Here is a 20,274-nt window from a genome sequence, read left to right as displayed (position 1 = left end):
AAAATCTAGTTAAGACTCAGAAAATATGACTCTCTTGACTCGTATCTTCACAAGTCTGAACATAGGCTACACACACACACACACACACACATTTCTGAAACAAATAAAAGCATGGGCTTGGAGTCATACAGCTGAGCCTATACTTCTTTCTATATATCTCTACTCCTATATGCACATGCTATTCTTTATGTCCACCTGTGCCTCGTCCAACCGCCAGTCCCTGAGCATCATCGGCATCATCAACCTGCTTCTCTCCTCCCCTCCCCACAGCTCCACAGGATATGCACAACTGACACACTTTATTCATAGCTTGATACCTCCTCTTAGCAGCCAAACCAGCAGCTGGTGCAGAGATTTGACGTGTTTGGCTGCCCAGGACGTTAGGAATGGCTTCGAAAAGAGAATCCTCCATTAAGAAGTCTCCTTCACCAGTGACCCAACCCAGACTGGGTCCTCCTTACCCCTGCCTCCCTGTGGCTCCTGCAGATCCAAAACCGGCTCCAGAGCAGAAACCGAGGATGCTGCGTCCTTCGGATTCGCCATTTGACCCCACTGCTTTGGAAGTGAGTGGAGTAATCTACAGCTTGTTATGACAAAGCTAATGTTGGGCATTCAGAAATTAGGACTATATTTAGAAAAGCCATGTACTATTCATCTCATCTCTGATTTCATGTCCAGTGTTTAAATATCTTAGCAAGATGCTAAATCAAAATAGTAATTTGTTTGCCATTACGTTCTGTTTATGCTGATTAGTTGCCAAGTAGCTGTCTACAATACTGATGCTGATAAACTGTCAGCATCAATCTGGAATGAGACTAAGAATCTAAGCTAACCAAAGAAATGGGGCACTGGAAGTGAGCATGCCAGTCAGTGGCCTCCTTAGGGAGAACGAGGCTGTTTTCTGCCACCGTTTGTTCTATTTCTTTCATCAAGAACGTGACCTACACACCTATTTATATTATCAATATTACAAGAAACAAAATAACAAGACAATATCTCTCATTCAAAACTCAAAGTGAGGACATTTTTATTCTTCACTTGATTAATAATTTAGAGAGGTTTTACTTGACCCATTTTTCAAAGCTAGAAACTGGCTGCAAAGAGAATGGACCTCCCTTCTGTCTTTGGACTGAAATAACAGTTTGTGAGATATAACATAACCAGCCTGAGGCACTTTGTTTACTGTCATAGGACAGATATAGTACAGTCTCATTGTCTTTGTAGTGACACATGTTGACTGCTTATGTTATACAACACATAAGGCAATACGGGATTGAGAAAAGACAATGTGATTATTTAGAAACTGTGTCATTTATATGTTATACTCTGGAAATGAAGTACATATTAAGTTCATACATTTAATTAGCATTAAAATATAAAATATCAATAAATATAGGAATTTATTAAATTATGTAAGTGCCTTGACCAAATAAATCCTGTTAACATTATATAAGTCCAAGCTATTGGTGTTCACAAGTCAATGGCAGGGATAGATCAATCAGACAAAACATGAATGTAAAGATGTGTCAAAGTAACTCAAACTACACTGATGCCCACATTAGACTTTGTGTTAATGTACTTTATCTTTGTTCGTGCTTCATAGCTTCGCTGCCATTCTCTAGTGCTTTAAGTCTTACACTGTGTTGCTATTACTCCACAATTTTATGGAGCGAGGCTGTCTCATTTAGCCTGCCAGGATATGTGGGCCATGTAAAGACATTTCTGCTCACAGTGGAACCACGAACATGACAATAGGCCAGAGTTCCAGCTGTGCAAACACAGTGCTTTAGCCATGCTGCTAAGTGTCATCCAGTGCAACCATGCATTCATTTATCCATCAAAGTGGGATCAAAGTCAAATGCACACCACAAAGGAACAAAGATTCTTTAAAACATCTTTAAAATCATGTTTTAATCAGAACACACATCACTTAACATAGGGTCCATTGACCATTTAATGATCTAGTTCACCTTGTATGTGCATTGGAGAATTAAAAATAGTTGTGATGCCACACAATCGTACTTGCCTTGAAGGTGAGCACAATAACCAAAGCAACACGTATTAATGAATGCAGTATTTAAATATATGCATTATTAACGTAAGTCAGTATGATCAGAATAGGTGTTCTTGCATTTGTCTGTTAAGGAGTAAATTCAGCTCTTAAATTGAATTAAACAGTTAAAGAATACAGTTGCGTATTCCATGTAGTACTACCTATCACCTCAATCGTAAAGTGAGCAGTTCAAGCAGCGTTAAGGCATGTAGTTAATGTACTGTAATAGAGAACAAGCCTTATACCTTGATCTCTATTCCTATATATGGAGTGTAGTCGTTCGCCCTCATGCATGGACGTCGTGCGTCCTACGTCATGACGCACTGCTGCCATAGTCTGCTAGGTTTTCTCCTTCTCACCCAGCCCTGCTCTGAGAGCCGTCACACATTCTTTGGTTTACTGACTCCTCGGACACATCTCAACCAACACAGCCATGGTGGGTTGTTTTTTTGCTCCCCTCGACTCGCGTAGCAATTGTTCTTGTATAATTAGCGTCTTGTCTCAAGAAAATGGTTTGGCTTTTCCAATATAATAAGTTGAGTTTGAATGTCTAAGTTGGCTCGCGGGCTGCTAGCGGAAGTGCAACTTTTGAGAAGCTAACATTAGCTCGCACGGTAGATGGATTAAAGTTAACATTCACGCGACAAGCTAGTTGATGTCGTCTAAATACCCGCGTGGATACAAACCGTTGCTGAATGATCTAATGTTACGGAATGTATTGTTTGAGTAAATCTAACTATCCGAAATAATATGTCGAAACGCCGTTGAAGTTAACCCAGCTAGCAATTGACTGGGGAGCAAAGGCAACCATAATCATGTAGCCTACTTTCTCTTTGAACAGTCTGACTTCTCGGAAGATCAAATTATTGGTGAGTTCTAATTTTGTCGGTACATTTTTCAGATCTCATTTGTTTTGCATGCTTTCATTCTTGCTTGGTTGAGGTGACACTTTGCCCTGTATCTCCACTATCACCCTGCTCTATGCCCGCCTGCCATAGCTGTCGTGTTTTGTAGGCTCGGTTATTCTTCTTAATTTCTGTACTGTTTCATCACTTTCCACTTGCAACTGCTTATCCTTTCCAGATTGAATTTAACCTGGATCAGATTCATGGTAAGTCAGTGAGAGGGAACCACCTCAGCTCAAAACTGATGGCTATCTCGAGCGGAGTGTTTAGGGTGTGATCTGCATGCTACTTTTGGGTCAACCTAACGTCAACCTGTTTCAACTGTAGAGTCGCTTTGCACTGTTTGGTCCGTCAAAAGTCAGTCACATTTTGCATTTAATGTTATATTACTTGGCAGCTTTGACCGTGTGTTGCATTGATTTTGTATGTGGTCAATCATGCATTAGCAATACGTATAAAACCAAATGTAGCCAACGTTCATATCTGTTATCATTAGTCAGTCCTGGTTGTCAGTTTGCTATACACTTTGCCTTTTATCTTCCAAGTGGGGCATCTTCCAGCGTGCCCTTTTTTGGTGCTGGTTACAGTGATGCATGTTTTTGTCCTAGGGTTGGTTTGTTTAATCTCAGTTGTCATAATGGGCTATAGCTACTCTCACTCTCCTCCTACTTTGCTCCACTCCTCTATTACCAAATATGGTGTTAGGAAAAGTGCTCACTGGCCTGAAGGGAAGAGGCACATTCCTCAGAACAGGAAGAAACTCCACAACAGTGCCTGAGCTTTTTTGGGAATAGCTTGTCCCATAACATTAAGACCAGACTGCTGCCTGGATATTGTGTAATCCGACTCATGTCTCCCTGATTACTATATCTTAGATACTAGCAACTTTCAAGAACATCCTATCATATAGACACTTCATGAATCTGGTAATATTTATAACAAAAACAGTGAGAACTACTGACATTATGGTATTTGATTGCTACTATAAAATGGACAAGATATTAAAGATGACACTTGATACAAACCTCAGCTGATAGGTTGCAATACCGTATAACTTTCACATTGTTTAATCAAATACGTTTTGTTTTATTTTTATCAAGGCGATGACTTTATAAAATGATGTACAGTTTGTGGTATTTCTTGGTTTAAAGCTTCACATTAGCATTAAGATCTAAGGCAACTTTTCAAAAATACTTTGAACATGAGTTGGCACCACTTACTGCAATCTAAGAGTTTGAAATGCATGTTTTGAAGCTTTTATCTGATGTTGATGATCTGCAGGAAATGTGTGTGCTTCTATTTAGTTTTAAAGCATTTAGGATGATCTTGGCCATCTCATTTACAGATTTGTATTAAAAGAAAATCTAACATACTATATCCATGCATGATTGTTTTGGTTCTTTATTTAAGGCATGTTACCATTACAATTGTAACCCGATTCCATGATATTCATATATATTTTGATATCTTTGGAAACTAAATGCCCAAGTGTTTGCATGTTCAAACAACGACAATAATGACAGAACATGTAGTGTTGCACTGGTAAAGTAGTAAAGTCATCGACCAACAAGATGACTGAAGTGAATATGTAGTAGTTGCTGAATTGAGGAAGTTAGAAGGGTGTTTGCCAATGTCGAACAGCAGAGTATAGAGAGCAAGCTGTTTTTCAGTGGTTGTGCCACAATCTACCAGGCAAACAGTTACAGTACTGAGATGCGTTTGAAACAATGTTATTAATGCATTTTTTTTTATCCTGGAGAGACCAGCAGGAGTTATGTTGCCTAGAGTAGTATGGAACATACGCAGGTTTGTCAGTGAAGTGCTGTGTGTCCTGTCTGCTCACTTTAATTGTCGGCCTCCCAGCCGAAAACAAGATCATGTCAAAATCGTTGCTTTTATTGTCTGCCTGTTCTCATTTTCTGGCTTTTCTGATTTCATCTATTTCTAAGTCTTAGTATCTCCATATCATTCATCCATACATGTCTGCTGATCTCTTCATTTTTTACAATAATTCATATCCCTACCCTAACTCGTCATGTGTCTGTGTATCCTGCAGAGTTTAAGGAGGCATTCTTGCTGTTCGACAGGACAGGAGATGGCAAGATTAGCTTCAGCCAGTGTGGGGATGTCATGCGGGCCCTGGGACAGAACCCTGTCAATGCTGAGGTGCTTAAGGTTCTGGGCAACCCCAAGGCCGACGGTGAGAGGGAAAGAAATGCACTTAATGGAAGTTATCTCTTTTAATGTACATAAATTCTGTCACTGCTGAAAAATGTATTCTTATGATTTTAATCTTTCGGTGGAAATGGTGTGTTTTGCAGATGGAGGCTTAGACTTTCCTCATTTATTTATTTATTTATTTGTATTTATTTTTACAGACATGAACTGCAAGATGCTAGACTTTGAGCAGTTCCTGCCCATGTTCCAGGCCATCGCTAAAAATAAAGATCAGGGCTCCATGGAGGACTTTGTGGAGGGACTGCGTGTCTTTGACAAGGAGGGCAACGGCACAGTAATGGGAGCAGAGCTTCGTCACGTCCTCACCACGCTAGGCAAGTTACATTATTATCACCCTTGATTAGCCAGCTGGATGGGAAGACTATTTTTGATTTCATGTATACACACTGTTTAAATTATTTCACTGACAAAAAATACTGTAATCCCCACAATGGATAGTGTCAGTGCAAAATGTACCTGCTCGAAACTGAATATACATGATGGCAAAAGTAAATTATTTTCATATTATTAATTTGGCATCATCAGGTGTCAAGTGTATTTTTAGTGTTATCATATTATTTTTTTTACTTGTGTACTTTTATAACTTGTTCATTTGTGAAATTCTTTATCAAATTCTTATTCTTTTTCAAAATCATGGTAATGTCACTCATATGTATTAATGTTTTGTTTCTTTTTCAGGTGAGAAAATGTCAGAGGAGGAAGTTGAGACACTCTTGGCGGGACACGAAGATGCCAATGGTTGCATCAATTATGAAGGTAAGAGGGAAAGAAATGCACAAGAATGGGATACTTTCCGTAATTTGGCGATAGCGTGTGGCAATCCTGTTGCCAAATACCTGCTACTGTCAATGAAACCTCATGTCTTGGCAATGTGGTAATGAAACTACAGTCAGCACATAGATTCTACTGTGCGCTGCGGTTACATTGGAAATATTATGTGAAAATATAGTTTTAGTTACCATTGGGGGTCATCCCACCCCAGGATGTACACCTTTTGTCTGCTCAGTCTTTACTGCATTTTGCTGTCATTTCCTGCCATTCTAGTTCCTCTCCTGTGTGTAACTGAGGACGGGGCTTTGCACACAGTGTGTTTATGTGAGCAGGAAGATGGCATTCAAACACTCTGTCTGCTAACACGTTGCCCCCATTACCAATACCAGCTGCTCTGTTTCAATGATGTTCGGCTGAAACATGCATTCATGCTGAAATTCTTCTGTGGTGTTGAAAGCAGTCAACATAGGTAAAATGCGGTCCTTGCTATCTGAAGGCAGTCATTGGATGCACCTATTTCTAATTACTAAGCTGTCACTACAGTAAACCATTGCCCAATTTAGTTTTACGATGTGGGTATCCGCACTGTTCACTGTCTTTCATGCGGCTTTACACTTGTGGTTAATTGACTGCTGTAAGAGGCCATGTCTAACAGTGTGTTAACTGTTCTTCCTCCACAGCATTTGTCCGCCACATCATGTCAGGCTGAGGGCCGGTACGGGCATTTGGTATACCATGAGTGCACCTCCAGGCTTTCCTGCAATTTAGTTGTTAAATAATTCACTCCCATTAGGCCACCCTCACACTTATTGGCTGTAGTTTTCTCTTCATAATTTGCAAATGAGTACAATGTGCTGTTGCAAAGTAGATTTAACCTGTAGGTACCTGTGGGAAAGCCTTGTGGTCCCTCTCATATTTAATCCTGAGGCTTTGACCCATGTGTAGCCTCCTGCTATTCTGTCTGTCCCTCCTACAGCCCTCTGTCTTGGCCCCTGGCTGCCGCATGCCCCTCTGCATGTGTCTGAACTCCCCATAGTTTATAAGGGGATATGATGGACACACAGGGAAGTGACTGGTCTCATTCAGGGAAAACCTGGTAGCCACTGTCGAGTTATTTGAGCTGGTGTGTGTGTGTGTGGAGGTCACAAGACGGCTCTTCTAATCTCATTTGCATGTCATTGGCATTATAAAGCAAATAGGCTTTATTCTCTGTTGATGTTAGAGGTGCTGCTCTTTTCAAACAGATACAATAGACCGTTCATTACATTGCAGACATGTTATTTACGTTTGAATATAGCCACCAGCCTTGGGAGAGTGGACCAGTCCCTTTTTCTACTAACCAGAGAAATGCAATGAGTTGCTCTTGTGCTGATAATTTACTCCTCTCTACTTATGGAAGCTGAATTTGTAGCTGGCCGCTGTCTGACTGGACTTAGCTCCCTTGACCTTCTCCCCTTTTTCTTTGCTTCTCAACTAGAGGAAAGCATACAGCGAGGATGGCTTCTCTAACCAGCTCTTCTTGGATCATAGACATGGCCATAGGCTTTGGCTAAATAGGAGATAGAGATGATTACCTCACCTCTTTCTCGCAGTAACCGTCTTCCACCATTCTCTCATCTGGTTGAACAGAATATGGGGGATCTGCCTCCGAATGCGGATCTAGACCACGACTCTCACACGTGTCTCTTCTCTTACAGAACTCGTCAGGATGGTCATGAATGGGTGAAGACGAAGAGCATCCAACTTTTTCTACCCTGTCACATGTACACCATTTTTTCAGTTTGCTTCTAAAACACCTGCGCCCCAACCTTTTCCATGGATTGGTTTTCCACATTGGTTTGATTAAAGAAGTGCCTTTACATTCCCTACAAAGACCACAAAGGTGGTCCTGTCTATTGCTGGCAGGTCCATTCACAGATGTGACCAACTTGTATGAATTCAGATGTCTTAATGTTTGCATTAACATTCCAAGATGCAGCACAAGATGACAAAAATAAATAACGATATACTGTAATTATTGATACTAGTGTGTCAATGTTGGATGGGACATTAATATATATAAATATATACATGCATAGTATCCAGCTGTCAGCAATCTACTGTATCATTGGCTAAGAATATCTTTGGCTGAGGAATTTGTTCCTCCAATCATGCGGTAAATTGGTATATTCAAAACCATACTATCATGAAGTTTAAAAAATAATAATAATAATTCAAATGTTCTCCCATGTTTTTAATTCACCCATATCTTTTGCTTCATTTAAATAAATGTTTTTCCTGAAAACCAATTGTTTTGAGCTGATTTGATTTGATCAAATAGGGTGCGAGCTCTGACTATCTTGTCTTTTTATGTTTTGCGCAATACGTTACGACACAAGAGGGCAGTGTTGCTGCTGGAGTCCGAGTCAGAAAGACCCATTTATTGTTCAGTGAGGCCTATTTTGGTATGTTCTTAATGCTTTTCTTTTTGCTAAATACACAATTTGAAGGTCATCATGAATTTATGCTTTGTTGCTCAAGTCAATATAATATTGTATTGGCTGTTTATGGTTTCTCTTATTAGTTTAGGGACATTGCAAACTCAAATATCAACCCAAAAATATTTCATTGTACATTTTTCCCGGCCATGCTTTAAATTGTCCAAGGAATGATTCAGTGACAAAGCACCAAGATATGGGCAGTAGAAGGCCGTTTGGTGGCTTCCTGACCTTTCCTTCATTTCCCTCGCAAGCAGCCTCAACTATTTCCTCTCATTAGACCTCACAGCTACAGGAGTGTGCTGCTCATGTGTGTGTGGGCTATGGTTCAGGAGGGTGTCATAGTCCACTGCTGAATAGGTTGTCCACTAATTACTCGGTGTGTATGTGTGTGGTCGATGGAAGTCAAGGCTATTGATTATTTTAATCCTCCTATTTGTGAGTCTGTGATCCTGGTGGCTGTGCATTCGACAGGGGATTCACTAATGGGCCTCAGCGCAGCCTGTCTCAGACCTCTCCCCGTCCAATTAACTTTCAACTGGAATCTGCCAGTAGAGAGAGCCGGGCCGGGGCCAGGCATGGCTCGGGCTGCAGCCCTCTTTCTCCGCTCAGGAGCAACACATTCAACAAATCCTTTAAGTCTAGAATGCCGTCGGCTCTCTTCTCTAATTAGACACTTTGCTTTTTGCCAGTAATCTAAGAGGTATTCAAGATTCATTTTATTTAACATGGAGATGATGTCTCTGTCTCCATTTTTAAGGAACCGTTAAAGTAGCAATATTAGAAATTGAGACCCTTGAATGAACTAGTGACATTATTTATAAAACACAGCATAGAGATGACACTACACTTAATGTCTTTGGGTTTTGGGCTGTCGGTCAGATAAAACAAGACATTTGAAGAAGTCACATTGCGCTTCGGGAAATTTTCATGGACATGTTTGGCTTTTTCTCCAACATTTTATAGACCAAACAATAAGCAGCAAATAATCAAGTAATTAATCGTTAGATGAATCATTAAAAACAGTCCATTTTAATCAATAAGTACTCAATTTATGAAGTGATGCTTTTTTGTTTTATTTCCCATAACTTCGTAGATATACTATATGTATATATATACGTATATATTCAGAAATATAGTTTTCAGTGAGAGAGAGCATAGTATGACTTCCATAAAATCAGTGGGATTATCAGTAAATGAGAAATGTACCAATATTAGTTAAGGAAGTTTTCACAAATTCCCTGGTTTTATTTCTTGTTATTGTTGATGGGGCTTGCCAACAAATGATCTTTAGTCAAAACTCTGATAAACAATGTCAAGCCATCAAACACTGAACCAATTTGGTTTGTTGTACAATTGATGACTATTGTAAGATTTAACTAGTATACATCGGCTGGATTTTGTAGATCCTGGGTGTATTATGAGCAGAGATCAATATTGCGGTATTAATGTTTGTGTCTTAACAGTGTCTTAAGACATATTGGAAATCCATGTTGTAGCAGACAGAGGTTGGAACTCAGCTGTAAGTCCACAAAGCCAGGTCATACATCCAATTCTCCAGTCGATCCAAGTGGTCACTCAAAATAAAACTGAACAAGGGTCTGCATGTATTTAGGACGATTTATGTTGAACATACATGCCTTTATTCAGCCCTGACCTTTACCACACCAAAACAACATGCACAAACACAGACATGGTAGGTATAGATATTTTTAATAGCAGTTGTCTACTCAGCCTATTCAACATACCAGATAGCCATCCCAGGATTACTGTGTTGATACATACTGTATGATAATATTTTGACAGGAACTCTCAAAAATAAAGTACTAAGTAGGTATGGCAGTGTAATAACAGTAATGTGCCTGTCATGTATTGTACAACATTTAATGTAAGTAAAACAATGCATCCCCCCCCCCCCCCCCCCCCACACACACACACACACACACACACGCACACACACACACACACACACTATTGTCAATGATGCACTTGGCAATTAAAACTTCATCACACACAAGTACCATCCATAAAATGTGACGCCTTGTAATATGTTTAGTTTTTATCTTGCTGTGATATCTATCTTTGTGATGAACACAGGAAAGAGGGGTCAAACATCTGTGTTTATTCAGATGGCCTTATTTTGATCAGTATGGCCCAAATACAGGGTGAACCACAACAGGGATTTAATTTCAACTGGTGTAAATCCCTTTTGGGAAATATATTTTACAACGATGAGTTGTAAAACATAGGCAGGCCATTCGATCCGAGGTCAGCTCAGTTATCGTGATCAATGGCAACCTCAACACCATTATTGCATTGAAAAACAATTATGCTGAGAGTGATTGTTATATTCTAGTTCTCACAATGTCAGTTAATATGGATCACATTATAGTATTTTAGATATTTCTGAGCAATTTTTATGCGCACCTATACTGCACATGTTCTGTTATTCATATTTGCACAAAGGGCCCCAATAATTACAGTTGCTTATGATCACACAACTCGACTTAATTCCACTTCTCTCTGAAGTTCACTCGATCCGCGCTTTTTGTAGTCTGTTGTAATCTCCGTGTCTGTATGTGTGTGTGTTTGCTTGCGTTAGTGTGTGTGTATTTGTCCATGCAGGAATCGAGTCTCTGCATGTCTGTATATGTGCATTAATTTGCATACGAACATGTCTGTGTAAGTGTGATTATTATGTCTGAGTGTGTGTTCATGTCCATTCTCCGTGAGGAAGGATGACATTCAGTCTGGGTAGATGAGGAAACCGGAGAAGGTGCTGTACTTGTTTGTGTTCCCTCCATGGACCTTCCCTCCGTCCAGCTGCACACACACCTCATCACCCACGTCCAAATGCAGGATCACACTGTTGGATGCGTAGTCGTAATTCTGATCAGCGTCCTGAGCGATGGCGCTGGCTCTTACCTGTCACCCACAGAGGACATACGCATTGGCAATTAGAGCATGGAGGAAACTGAACAAACACTTGCAAATGTCATCGCCACTTACGCAACAGCTCCAGGAACTCAGCACCTCTTTAAGACCAAAACCATTAACTCATTCCTTTATCACATTATTTTTTTAGGCTGGGTCATTATCAATTATTAACAGCCTTCAAATGAGACACTCGTGAATATGACATCACCTCCGCATTCATGCTGGATAAACGGATGGATGGGACTGTGACCTGTGACCCCAAAGGTGGACAGAGCACGACCACTCTGTCTGTTATTGATTGTGGCTGACATCACAGCAAAGGATGGAGATCTGATTGGGTCGTGAAGATAAGCAAAATCATTGGGCTTAGCCGAGAACCAGTATCACTATCCACCTCAGCTATTGACCTGTTGCTTGTGATCCTAGGGCCAGTTCAATATGCATGATATTGAGTGGCTATGCCAAAGCCAGACAGTTTCACATTTGCATGCTGTGTGTGGGTTTGGTGTTATTGACCCAGCAGCAGTGGATCTTTACTTGTTTTTTAACACATTTAATTGGGTTTACTCATTGTAGACATTTAAATACACATGCTTGGATTGCAACATACCAAGCATATAGCTCTGTAATATTTCATGTTTTTTAAAACTGGCATGTACATGTAAAGGGCTTGGAGTAAATAGTGTCTGTATATAGATAGATAGATAGATAGATAGATAGATAGATAGATAGATAGATAGATAGATGAGTGTAATTGTATTGTACGCTAAGTTGCAATCCTAAAAACGTGCTAAGGAGGATCTATCAATATTTCTGGTGGAGCAGCGCGAATCATCAGACACATGTCAGCCATCAGTGGCCTTGTGTCTGGCTCAGTGTCCATCTACGGTGGGAGCACTCAATCTGTGTCAGCAGCCAGACAAGACACTCACATCTCCATGACAGCCAAAGAATATGATCTGCAACGCAACTACCATCATGCCATTCCCATCACTGGGGCCTCTTTTTCCCCAATGAGCATGCATCAATTTGAAAACAGTCAATCACTGAGCAACACAGCCTAAATTACTGTCACGGGAAAAAATATGCTCTTATCCCTGTGCACCTATCCATTTTCTCATTGTCTTACTGAGCCATATTGTTCACCGTCTATCTATCTACCCTGGACATGTGTTCAATTTCATGGACACTATCTGTAGGTCTCCTTAAATTAAATCCAGGTCGTGGATGTTGCATGTTGGTGACCAGTGGTCTAAGCATGTCGCTGTCCAGATTTATTAAGGGAGTAGAGAAGTCTATTTCCTGAGGCTTCACATCTCAATAACCACACATTAAACACAACCATAGCTTTTTGTTACATTACTACTAAGAGTCTTGTTTAGTTAGATTTAAGATTTCACAAGGGTGTTTTTAGGTATCCTAGGCTGCCTGTGCCTAAAACAGCTATAATTATCACTGCAAAGCTATTCAACTTTTATCATTGCAATGGACAAGTGTGCACGTAGCCATATTGTGTAGTAAAAGTTAAACAAAAATAGAAATTAACTAAACATTGTCTCCGCGGGGACAAATGGAGGAAGTGAAAGTTGGCTATAGTAACCTCTGTCTAGATATGACAAAGACTGTCTGGGATGTGGAGAAGTGAAAAACATGCCTATGCATGCAGGTGCACCTGTTTATACAACAAGAAACTTGTATATTTAATATTGAATTAATTGATATAGTGTAAAGTATGGTTTTCTGGCTATAAAACCAGTATGAGATATATGGAATGTAGATATGCTCAATGCACCCGTGTCCTAGACATACTACACTATACTAAGTTTGAAATGAATGAAATAAAATAAAGTTGATTGAAACTAAAACATTAAGTTCATAGCACTTAGAGCACAATTGGTAATCTGACCTAGGCTGGCCACAAAATCACATCTGTGCGAGATGCAGAACAGTTCATAGGCAGAAGGGAACATTGAGTGTTGATTATCTGTTATATAATCAAAGCCATATCATTTATTTAAGTTGTGGGTACCCTTGTGTTACCCAGGCAGCCCAATTAATATTACTAAACAATGAACATAAGCTACTCTTCTTTGCCCCCCTGGACCATCTCTCAAATAGCGACCCCAATCCATTGTCATCTGAAAAGGTTATATTGTTGTTCTGCTTGACATGTGTAGTGACAGCCAGTATCACATTTGCATCTTGGGCTGCAGCTGACAGCTCTGCTGTTGTTGTGACTTCCTATTGACACAAGGCATATGTCATCCTGCTCATTATTTTATCCAAACTGTGTAACCGAGGGAGATGTAGAGAGATCTTTCCCAACTCGGGTCTTCTTCAGATTCTCATGACTTAATGCATGAAAGTGCGGCTGAATACTCTCACAAGAGAATAATATTAATCAGTCACAGTATAGATGTAATTTTGCCCATATACCATATGTGAATTGGTGCTTCAGCTGAGGTTCCTGTGCGTGAAGGAATAATGCAAGCCGTCCATTAATGCAGATGCCAGACAGACAGGCATCAGAGGGCCGTGGTGGGATTAGGACAGGAAGCCGATGGAGGAGAGGGATACGCCTGGAGGACACAGCTTGATCCGTGTGAACCAGGCAGCACACTGTGCTGATCCTGGAGCTTGAAGGGTTGTGAGCCGTGAGGCAGGGGCCCCCAGGGTTTGCCTGTGGCTGTCTCTGTCTCTGCCTCGCCCCTTCATTATAGGGCCTCCAGTAAACACGCCTGGGAGCAGAGGGGGCCACAGGCAAGGAGGAGGGAGTAGGGATGGGTGGAGGTGTGGGGAGCAGCTGCAGTGTCATTGTCTATACAAGTGGAGCTGCAGCGCTGAAGACATACACGGAGAGACAAAAAGAAGGTAGAGGGGAAGGAAAAAAACCAAGGGCCAGGGGGTCGAGGGGAGGGGAGGGGGCCTAGAGTAACAGGCTGATCAAGCGAGGCTATTTTGTGAGACCGGTGAGATGTGGTATATGAAGCCTTGTTTTATTTGTGGGTAATAAAACTGACAAGATTCATTCACTGTGATATACTGACCTCTTAGAGTGGAGACAATAGAACAGTAGCTGTTAAACTTACCTAAGGGACTCCAGCACATGGCAGGAGGGTAGGTGATGGGTGGTGGGGGGCGATGTTGTGGAAATAGAATATGTATTGAATAGGTTTTTCCTCTCCTTTGGGACCCCAGGGATTACGTGGCGATAAGAGACCGTAGCATTGCACCGTTCCTTGGACTGCTATTACCTGGCATTCAGTGTTACTGCTGCTCTATAATGGTAAAACCTTTGCACAGTATGAAAGGAATTGACTTATTTAAACAATGTGTTTCATCAGAGGCACATTTTTATATTTGATTTAGATCTCTTATGGACTGAAAGACATCATCCTGTCTGAATTATTGTCTTAGAACAAATTATGTTATATCTAACACATTCCCTTACTCTGAGGCTAATTATATTTCACCTGTAGCATATATATATATATGTCTCTGTACTGGGAAAGTTATTACAGGTACCGGTCATTAAAACGAGGGATGACATTTTAACACTACTGTGTAAAATAACTTGACCTTTAACTGAGCTATTAAAAGAGTCTGGTGAAAAAAAATAAGCGAGAAATTAAATGGGAGCCGAGCCAGTATCTATTTGTCTACATTGCACATTGTGTTAACAATATTTATCATAGATATACAGTGGGGCACTATGGGAATATAAATGAGTAGGTGAACAGCTCGCCAACCAGTTAATGAGGAGAAAGGAAGAGATTTTTTAAGAAGGTACGCATGACGTATTGCCAACCTTCATAGCATGCCAACATTAGCATAGACCGTCTTAATAACATTTGCCACCTATCTGGAATATTAAGTAGCATACAACTCATGTATCCTTGACAGTGATTTAGGAATAGAGAGATTAAACACATTTATAACAGCAGTGGCACCAATCAGGGAGAACATTTACAACTATTTGTTTTGACTAAGGCTAAATAAATATCCAATCATTAAGTATTATAATGATGTATGACTGCATCATCTTTCAAAACTGGAATATCAAATTTGGCGTTGTGTGCCTTCTGTTTCCTAACTATGCATTTCACATTTAAAAGGGGTGAAAGGACCCTAGAAGTGTGGAGCAAACATCCACATTGGAATTGTACTGTAAGTCAATTACCATTGCATTACAAACATGGAAGCAACTGAGGTGTGAACCTCTTCAATCACAAATCCCCTATCTCTGAAACCCTGTCATGATGCTGCGATGATTTGTGAAAGTTAGATTGAAGTGTGAGCAGGTAGGCTTTACAGAGTGGGGATTTAGTGAACGTAATAGGTATTGGATCTAGGAATCACAGAGAAGCCCTGCCACAGTCAGCACATCCTCCTGAGATCCTGGCATCGCACTACACCACACTCATGTCACATGAGTCCAGCTCAGGCAGTGTGACTATTTAAACGTCATTAGCAAAGATACAGGAGAATAACAATTCCTCAAGGTAATCTGTTGGTGTCCAGAACTGATTAATTAACAGTTTTACTTCCTTATTGCAATTGGTGCATAAATACAGTTTGTAAACTAATTTTCTTTCTTTCTCTGGCCGACCTTGATCACTTGTCAAGCCGAGACGTGTTGAGGGGGTGTCCATTGGTCATCATGCCTGATCTCATCCCGGCCTTCACTACCAGCCTCCCCGATGCCTCGTCTACCAGCCCACTGTCTCCATACCTCCATTAAGTCATCTATCTTCCTCTGCTCCACCCCGGATCTTCCCATCAACTCACTTGTCTTGTTTTTCTCCTCACTTTCACTGTCTCAGAGTGGACGCCTCTGTATGTCTATGTCATGTCAGGTCTCTTGTGTTTCATTCATTCTCGCTGAACCTGTCCGAGACATGCACTAAAACCGGCTGCCTAACAAACCCAACGTTACAATTGACCGTATCTGTTAAGGTGGCAAAGTTACGACGCAAGCGGAAAGGGAAGATGGCACAATTGTGGCTCTGGCAATCCTTCTTTATTGTGTTTAAAACATACCCAGTGGGCAGAAAGATATCCAAGAAAGCCTCAGCACTTCATAGACTCTCTATTGTCATCACCAGAAGCTCTGTTTGTTTAGATCCTTGTTAGGAGAACGCTCTACAACACAACTGTTTAATGACGGGCTTCAGATAGACCAAGGTTAAATGATTGAGTTGAGTGAAAGAATAATTAATGGAGAATCAATGAACAAGTTGGGGAGGGGTACGGAGAGGAAAGTATAGCGAGAGTTCATAGGATCTAATTTAAGATGTAAAACCATTGAGCGGGTTAAGATGACGAATGATAATACGAGGCATTAAGTCGGCCGCCTTAAACACATATTCACCTTTGTGGCACCAAATCTAGTCTAAATTAAATATGAAAAATCAACCTTATTTACAACTGCCGGATTAAACCCTATGAACCTGTATTAGGCCGCGTACACGGCCTAAGAGTCCTTGATGCACTATTTATCCATAAAGTGAGGTCTGAGCAGAGAGTATTTGCATTTTAAGTCCTTGATGAATGAATGAATGTAAAAAAACAACTTGAAGAATGTTTCCTGAATTTGGAGTCCTCTGATGAAATTCCTGTGATTCCTCCCACCTCTCCTCTCCCTTCCTCCCATCAGCCCATGTGCCTTTAATTAGTGTCTGGGGAATGAGCGAGTGGATGAGTGGACTGTCAATTTTACATTCATTATTTATTTAGCTGAGATGTAAACTGACTGGTCCACGTACTGACAGACATTTCTCCTGTGCTCTTTTGCACTTCTGTTTAGGCGATAATCAAGCTCTGTGTATGATACTTACTAATTAGACTGTTCCTTTTGGCGGCGTCGGCATTCTGCCACTTGTCATTTAGCGAAAGTGCATATGAGAATGCAAATATCCGTAGTTTGGATTTTAGACTGTATAGCATGAATTTCCCTTAATGAGAAGAAAGATTGCGCTTTCATTCTTTGGCTGTCATGTTGCCACCTGCTAAGTGGAATGTGCTCGGAATCTGAAGAGCTCAATGTTACTGAGGTGAATGCGAGTCAATGGTCACACAGGATGGTCAACTGTGAAAAAGAAATCTGCTGCATGGTCGTGTGTGTGAATACATACAAACACGTATGCAGACCCTCTATTATACACACACATACACCTTCTTACATGCACACAAACACACACACACACACACACACACACACACACACACATCCTCTTACCAGTCCGTTCTTCTTCAGGTCTGCCCACATGCTGGTCCCATCACCACCTCTCATTAGAACATGGTAGGTGAAGAAGTAGATGCCTGGTAGAGGACAGGTGAACTTGCCGGTGCTGGGTTCATAGTAGTTACCTACATTGGTCACCACGTCATCAAACTTCAGTATTTCACTCCCCTCATGCTGCTTGCGTAGGCCTGCGTAAAAGGCGATTTTGGGAGTGTAGAGTGAGGGAGAATAGCCACCAGGACCTGGACCTTGGGGCCCCTGTGGCCCTGGTTTGCCTGGCTCTCCAGGGGGTCCACGTGCTCCTTGAGGGCCAGGGATCCCGGGAGGCCCACGAAACCCAGACTTCAGCTTCTTCCCCGAGTAATCCTGGGGTGGTGGAGACACAGCGGTCAGCTCCTGGCCAGGCTGAGACGTAGTGTAGGGGTCGCAAACCATCCTGCAGCTCCCAAGCATTTCAAAATGACTCCCTGTATTTTCAGTGTTCCCCCCTTTGGTTGTATGGACCAGCAGGGGAATGGCCACCAACAGTATAAGAACCATGGCCACACCTACAGCAGCTCCAATGACACGTTTCCTGCGGCTGAGCCGTGAAGCGGCCAGCGTCAGGAAGTCCTCTTCCCCCTTGGCTGGAATAGTGCCGGCCAGGATGAAGCCTCTCAGAGAACCGGTTTGGTGTAAAGAGGTGCAGAAGGATGTGCACAGGAATGGAAAGAAAACGGTGTGTCACTGCGCTAAAGTACGAGAGAGAGCGCAAAATGGAAGACAGCCAGGAGGGAGGATCCTTGAAAAATGGTAGACACGAGCAGGGGACCAGGAGCACAATATTTCGAAGCCTATAGTTAAAACGATGAAAACGTTACACTTCACCGTGTTCAAGGAAATAAGCACAACAATCTGGATTTCTCAGATTTGTGGTGACACAGTACAAAAAAACACAATTAAATTGATAAAGTCTGGTTCAAATTATTTTGGCTTCCCTCGTTGTCGTCCAGTTCACTTTATTTTTTCAGTATCAGACAGAAACCATGACTGGCACTGAGAGGGTTGTTGTGGAGGCAAAGCTTATTAAAAGTATGCTGAAACAAGGGATGGTGCCAAATTCAGCTCCTTGAGGAGGGGGTGGGGGTATTCTTGTTTGCTGGATGAGTATAATTTGAAGTTTTTTCAAAGAGAAATCATCTTTTGTGCCCCTCCTTACAAAGCTCAGGATTTCACTTCATGTGAACGTTTCATTTAATGCCATGACTAGAAGTGACAAAAGTTCAGAGATCAGATATCATTTCCTGACACAATTCACATGTCACTGTCCACATAAAAAAATGTGCCGTTTTCAGGAAACCAATAACACTTTTAATAGATTCCTCCACTGCGGCTATATCTGCATCTGGGGGGAAAAAGAGCAAAGAGAGCACAGACACCTTAAATTGATTTGTCCTTATTTACATTTACATTTGTTAACTGTAATATGTTTGCATTAATTCAACGAATGATTACCATCAAATGATAAAGATGAACAATAATAAAACGTAGGATTTAAATGAAGATGGGATTCATGTTTTTTTTTAGAAATAAGGCAAATAGACATTTCATTTAGTTGCATTGTGTTTCTCATGAGCCTATATGTACATTACATAAAATACGTGATTATCTACAATGCACCATGAACACGTTTCTGGTTGAATTTGAAACAGTTTAAAGAAACAGAAACGGACAAATAAAACTCACCATCTGCTCTTTAGGATGCAAACATATGTTTAAAGCAACCAACATGTTTCTGTGCATCCGTTCAGTCCGCGTCCCACCACAATGACCAAAGGACTTTGAATGAGAGCGGAGAGCAGACGGGCGCGCAGGAGACACCAGGAAAGTGATGAGAGTTTCTTAATCAGCGACTAATCCCTTCTGTTCTTTCCAGGTAGAAAACAGAGTTTGAATTCCGCTAACTTCAGAGGAAATTAAGCCCAGAAAATTTCTGTTAGTACACTTTGACGCAAATCCAAATGAGGAGCGCACGGCGACCAGACGCTCCCGTTCAGAGTGGCTGTGACCGTATCGCTTAACGCAGTGTGGTCCATGGGCAGCCCTCGTCGACACCTGTTAGAGCTCTCTCTCTCTCTCTCTCTCTCTCTCTCTCTCTCTCTCTCTCTCTCTCTCTCTCGCTCTCTCGCTCTCTCGCTCTCTCTTTCTCTCTCCTTTACATCATACCAGCATTTTTATTTGTGCTACGTTGTGACAAGCAACATTGTTATTCACTAGACAACACGCCTCCCATCAGCATCTTGTTAGCCTGACATTCACCTGTTGTTGGAGGGAAACTCTGAGCGAGAAGAAATGTTTGATAAAGTGTTGCAGAAGCAAGGCAGATGTTTCCATCTTCTGTGCACCGCTGAAGCGAGGACAGAGGATGTTGAGGAAGTAAAAGATGCCTCAGCATGATGTGTGAGGAATGGAGAGGAGACGCTAAATGTTCCCCCGACCATTGTCTGTGTGTGTGACTCGCATCCCACAGCTATAAAGCCTCATTAGTGAGACACCCTGCCCCACACACTGTGCTGCTCTTTTTCCTTACCTAAAACCTTACACACAAACACATACACTGCTTGCACTAAACACAAACACACATACACACACATAGACATATGCAGGTAT

At 41.3% G+C, this 20,274-nt stretch overlaps 2 protein-coding genes across 5 annotated transcripts; one reads left to right on the top strand and one right to left on the bottom strand.

The window, feature by feature from the left end:
- Window positions 1-386: 386 nt before the first annotated feature.
- On the top strand, window positions 387-8,251 carry zgc:153867 (uncharacterized protein LOC337226 homolog). Of its 4 annotated transcripts, XM_034536809.1 has the most exons (7): window positions 2,374-2,489; window positions 2,895-2,922; window positions 5,015-5,158; window positions 5,337-5,510; window positions 5,875-5,952; window positions 6,648-6,682; window positions 7,665-8,241. In XM_034536809.1, the coding sequence occupies exons 1-6, from the start codon at window positions 2,487-2,489 to the stop codon at window positions 6,674-6,676; spliced, it is 456 nt and encodes a 151-aa protein (XP_034392700.1). In that variant the 5' UTR covers window positions 2,374-2,486; the 3' UTR covers window positions 6,677-6,682; window positions 7,665-8,241. The 4 variants fall into 4 exon arrangements, with proteins under 4 accessions (XP_034392697.1, XP_034392696.1, XP_034392700.1 ...); XM_034536806.1 differs by lacking the exons at window positions 2,374-2,489; window positions 2,895-2,922; window positions 6,648-6,682 and adding exons at window positions 387-563; window positions 3,137-3,164 and having other exon boundaries at window positions 7,665-8,251; XM_034536805.1 differs by lacking the exons at window positions 2,374-2,489; window positions 6,648-6,682 and adding an exon at window positions 387-563.
- Window positions 8,252-11,189: 2,938 nt separating this feature from the next.
- Window positions 11,190-18,171, bottom strand: c1ql4a (complement component 1, q subcomponent-like 4). Its single transcript, XM_034536810.1, has 2 exons — window positions 17,620-18,171; window positions 11,190-11,369 (listed from the first exon to the last, which is right to left on the bottom strand). Exons 1-2 carry the CDS (start codon window positions 18,163-18,165, stop codon window positions 11,190-11,192), a joined length of 726 nt encoding a protein of 241 aa, XP_034392701.1. The 5' UTR covers window positions 18,166-18,171.
- Between the last annotated feature and the right edge of the window lie 2,103 nt (window positions 18,172-20,274).

This window comes from Cyclopterus lumpus, chromosome 7 (genome assembly GCF_009769545.1).
Source record: "Cyclopterus lumpus isolate fCycLum1 chromosome 7, fCycLum1.pri, whole genome shotgun sequence".
NCBI classification, from domain to species: Eukaryota; Metazoa; Chordata; class Actinopteri; order Perciformes; family Cyclopteridae; genus Cyclopterus; species Cyclopterus lumpus.
This window is presented reverse-complemented; position numbering and strand designations above follow the sequence as displayed.

Coding starts and splice junctions, on each gene's coding strand:
- c1ql4a (XM_034536810.1), bottom strand. CDS start 18,165: ATGGTTCTTATACTGTTGGTGGCCATTCCCCTGCTGGTCCATACAACC. Junction 11,370..17,619: donor ACCTGAAGAAGAACGGACTG/GTAAGAGGATGT, acceptor TGTGGGTGACAG/GTAAGAGCCAGCGCCATCGC.
- zgc:153867 (XM_034536806.1), top strand. CDS start 387: ATGGCTTCGAAAAGAGAATCCTCCATTAAGAAGTCTCCTTCACCAGTG. Junction 3,165..5,014: donor TAACCTGGATCAGATTCATG/GTAAGTCAGTGA, acceptor TGTATCCTGCAG/AGTTTAAGGAGGCATTCTTG. Junction 5,953..7,664: donor TGGTTGCATCAATTATGAAG/GTAAGAGGGAAA, acceptor CTTCTCTTACAG/AACTCGTCAGGATGGTCATG.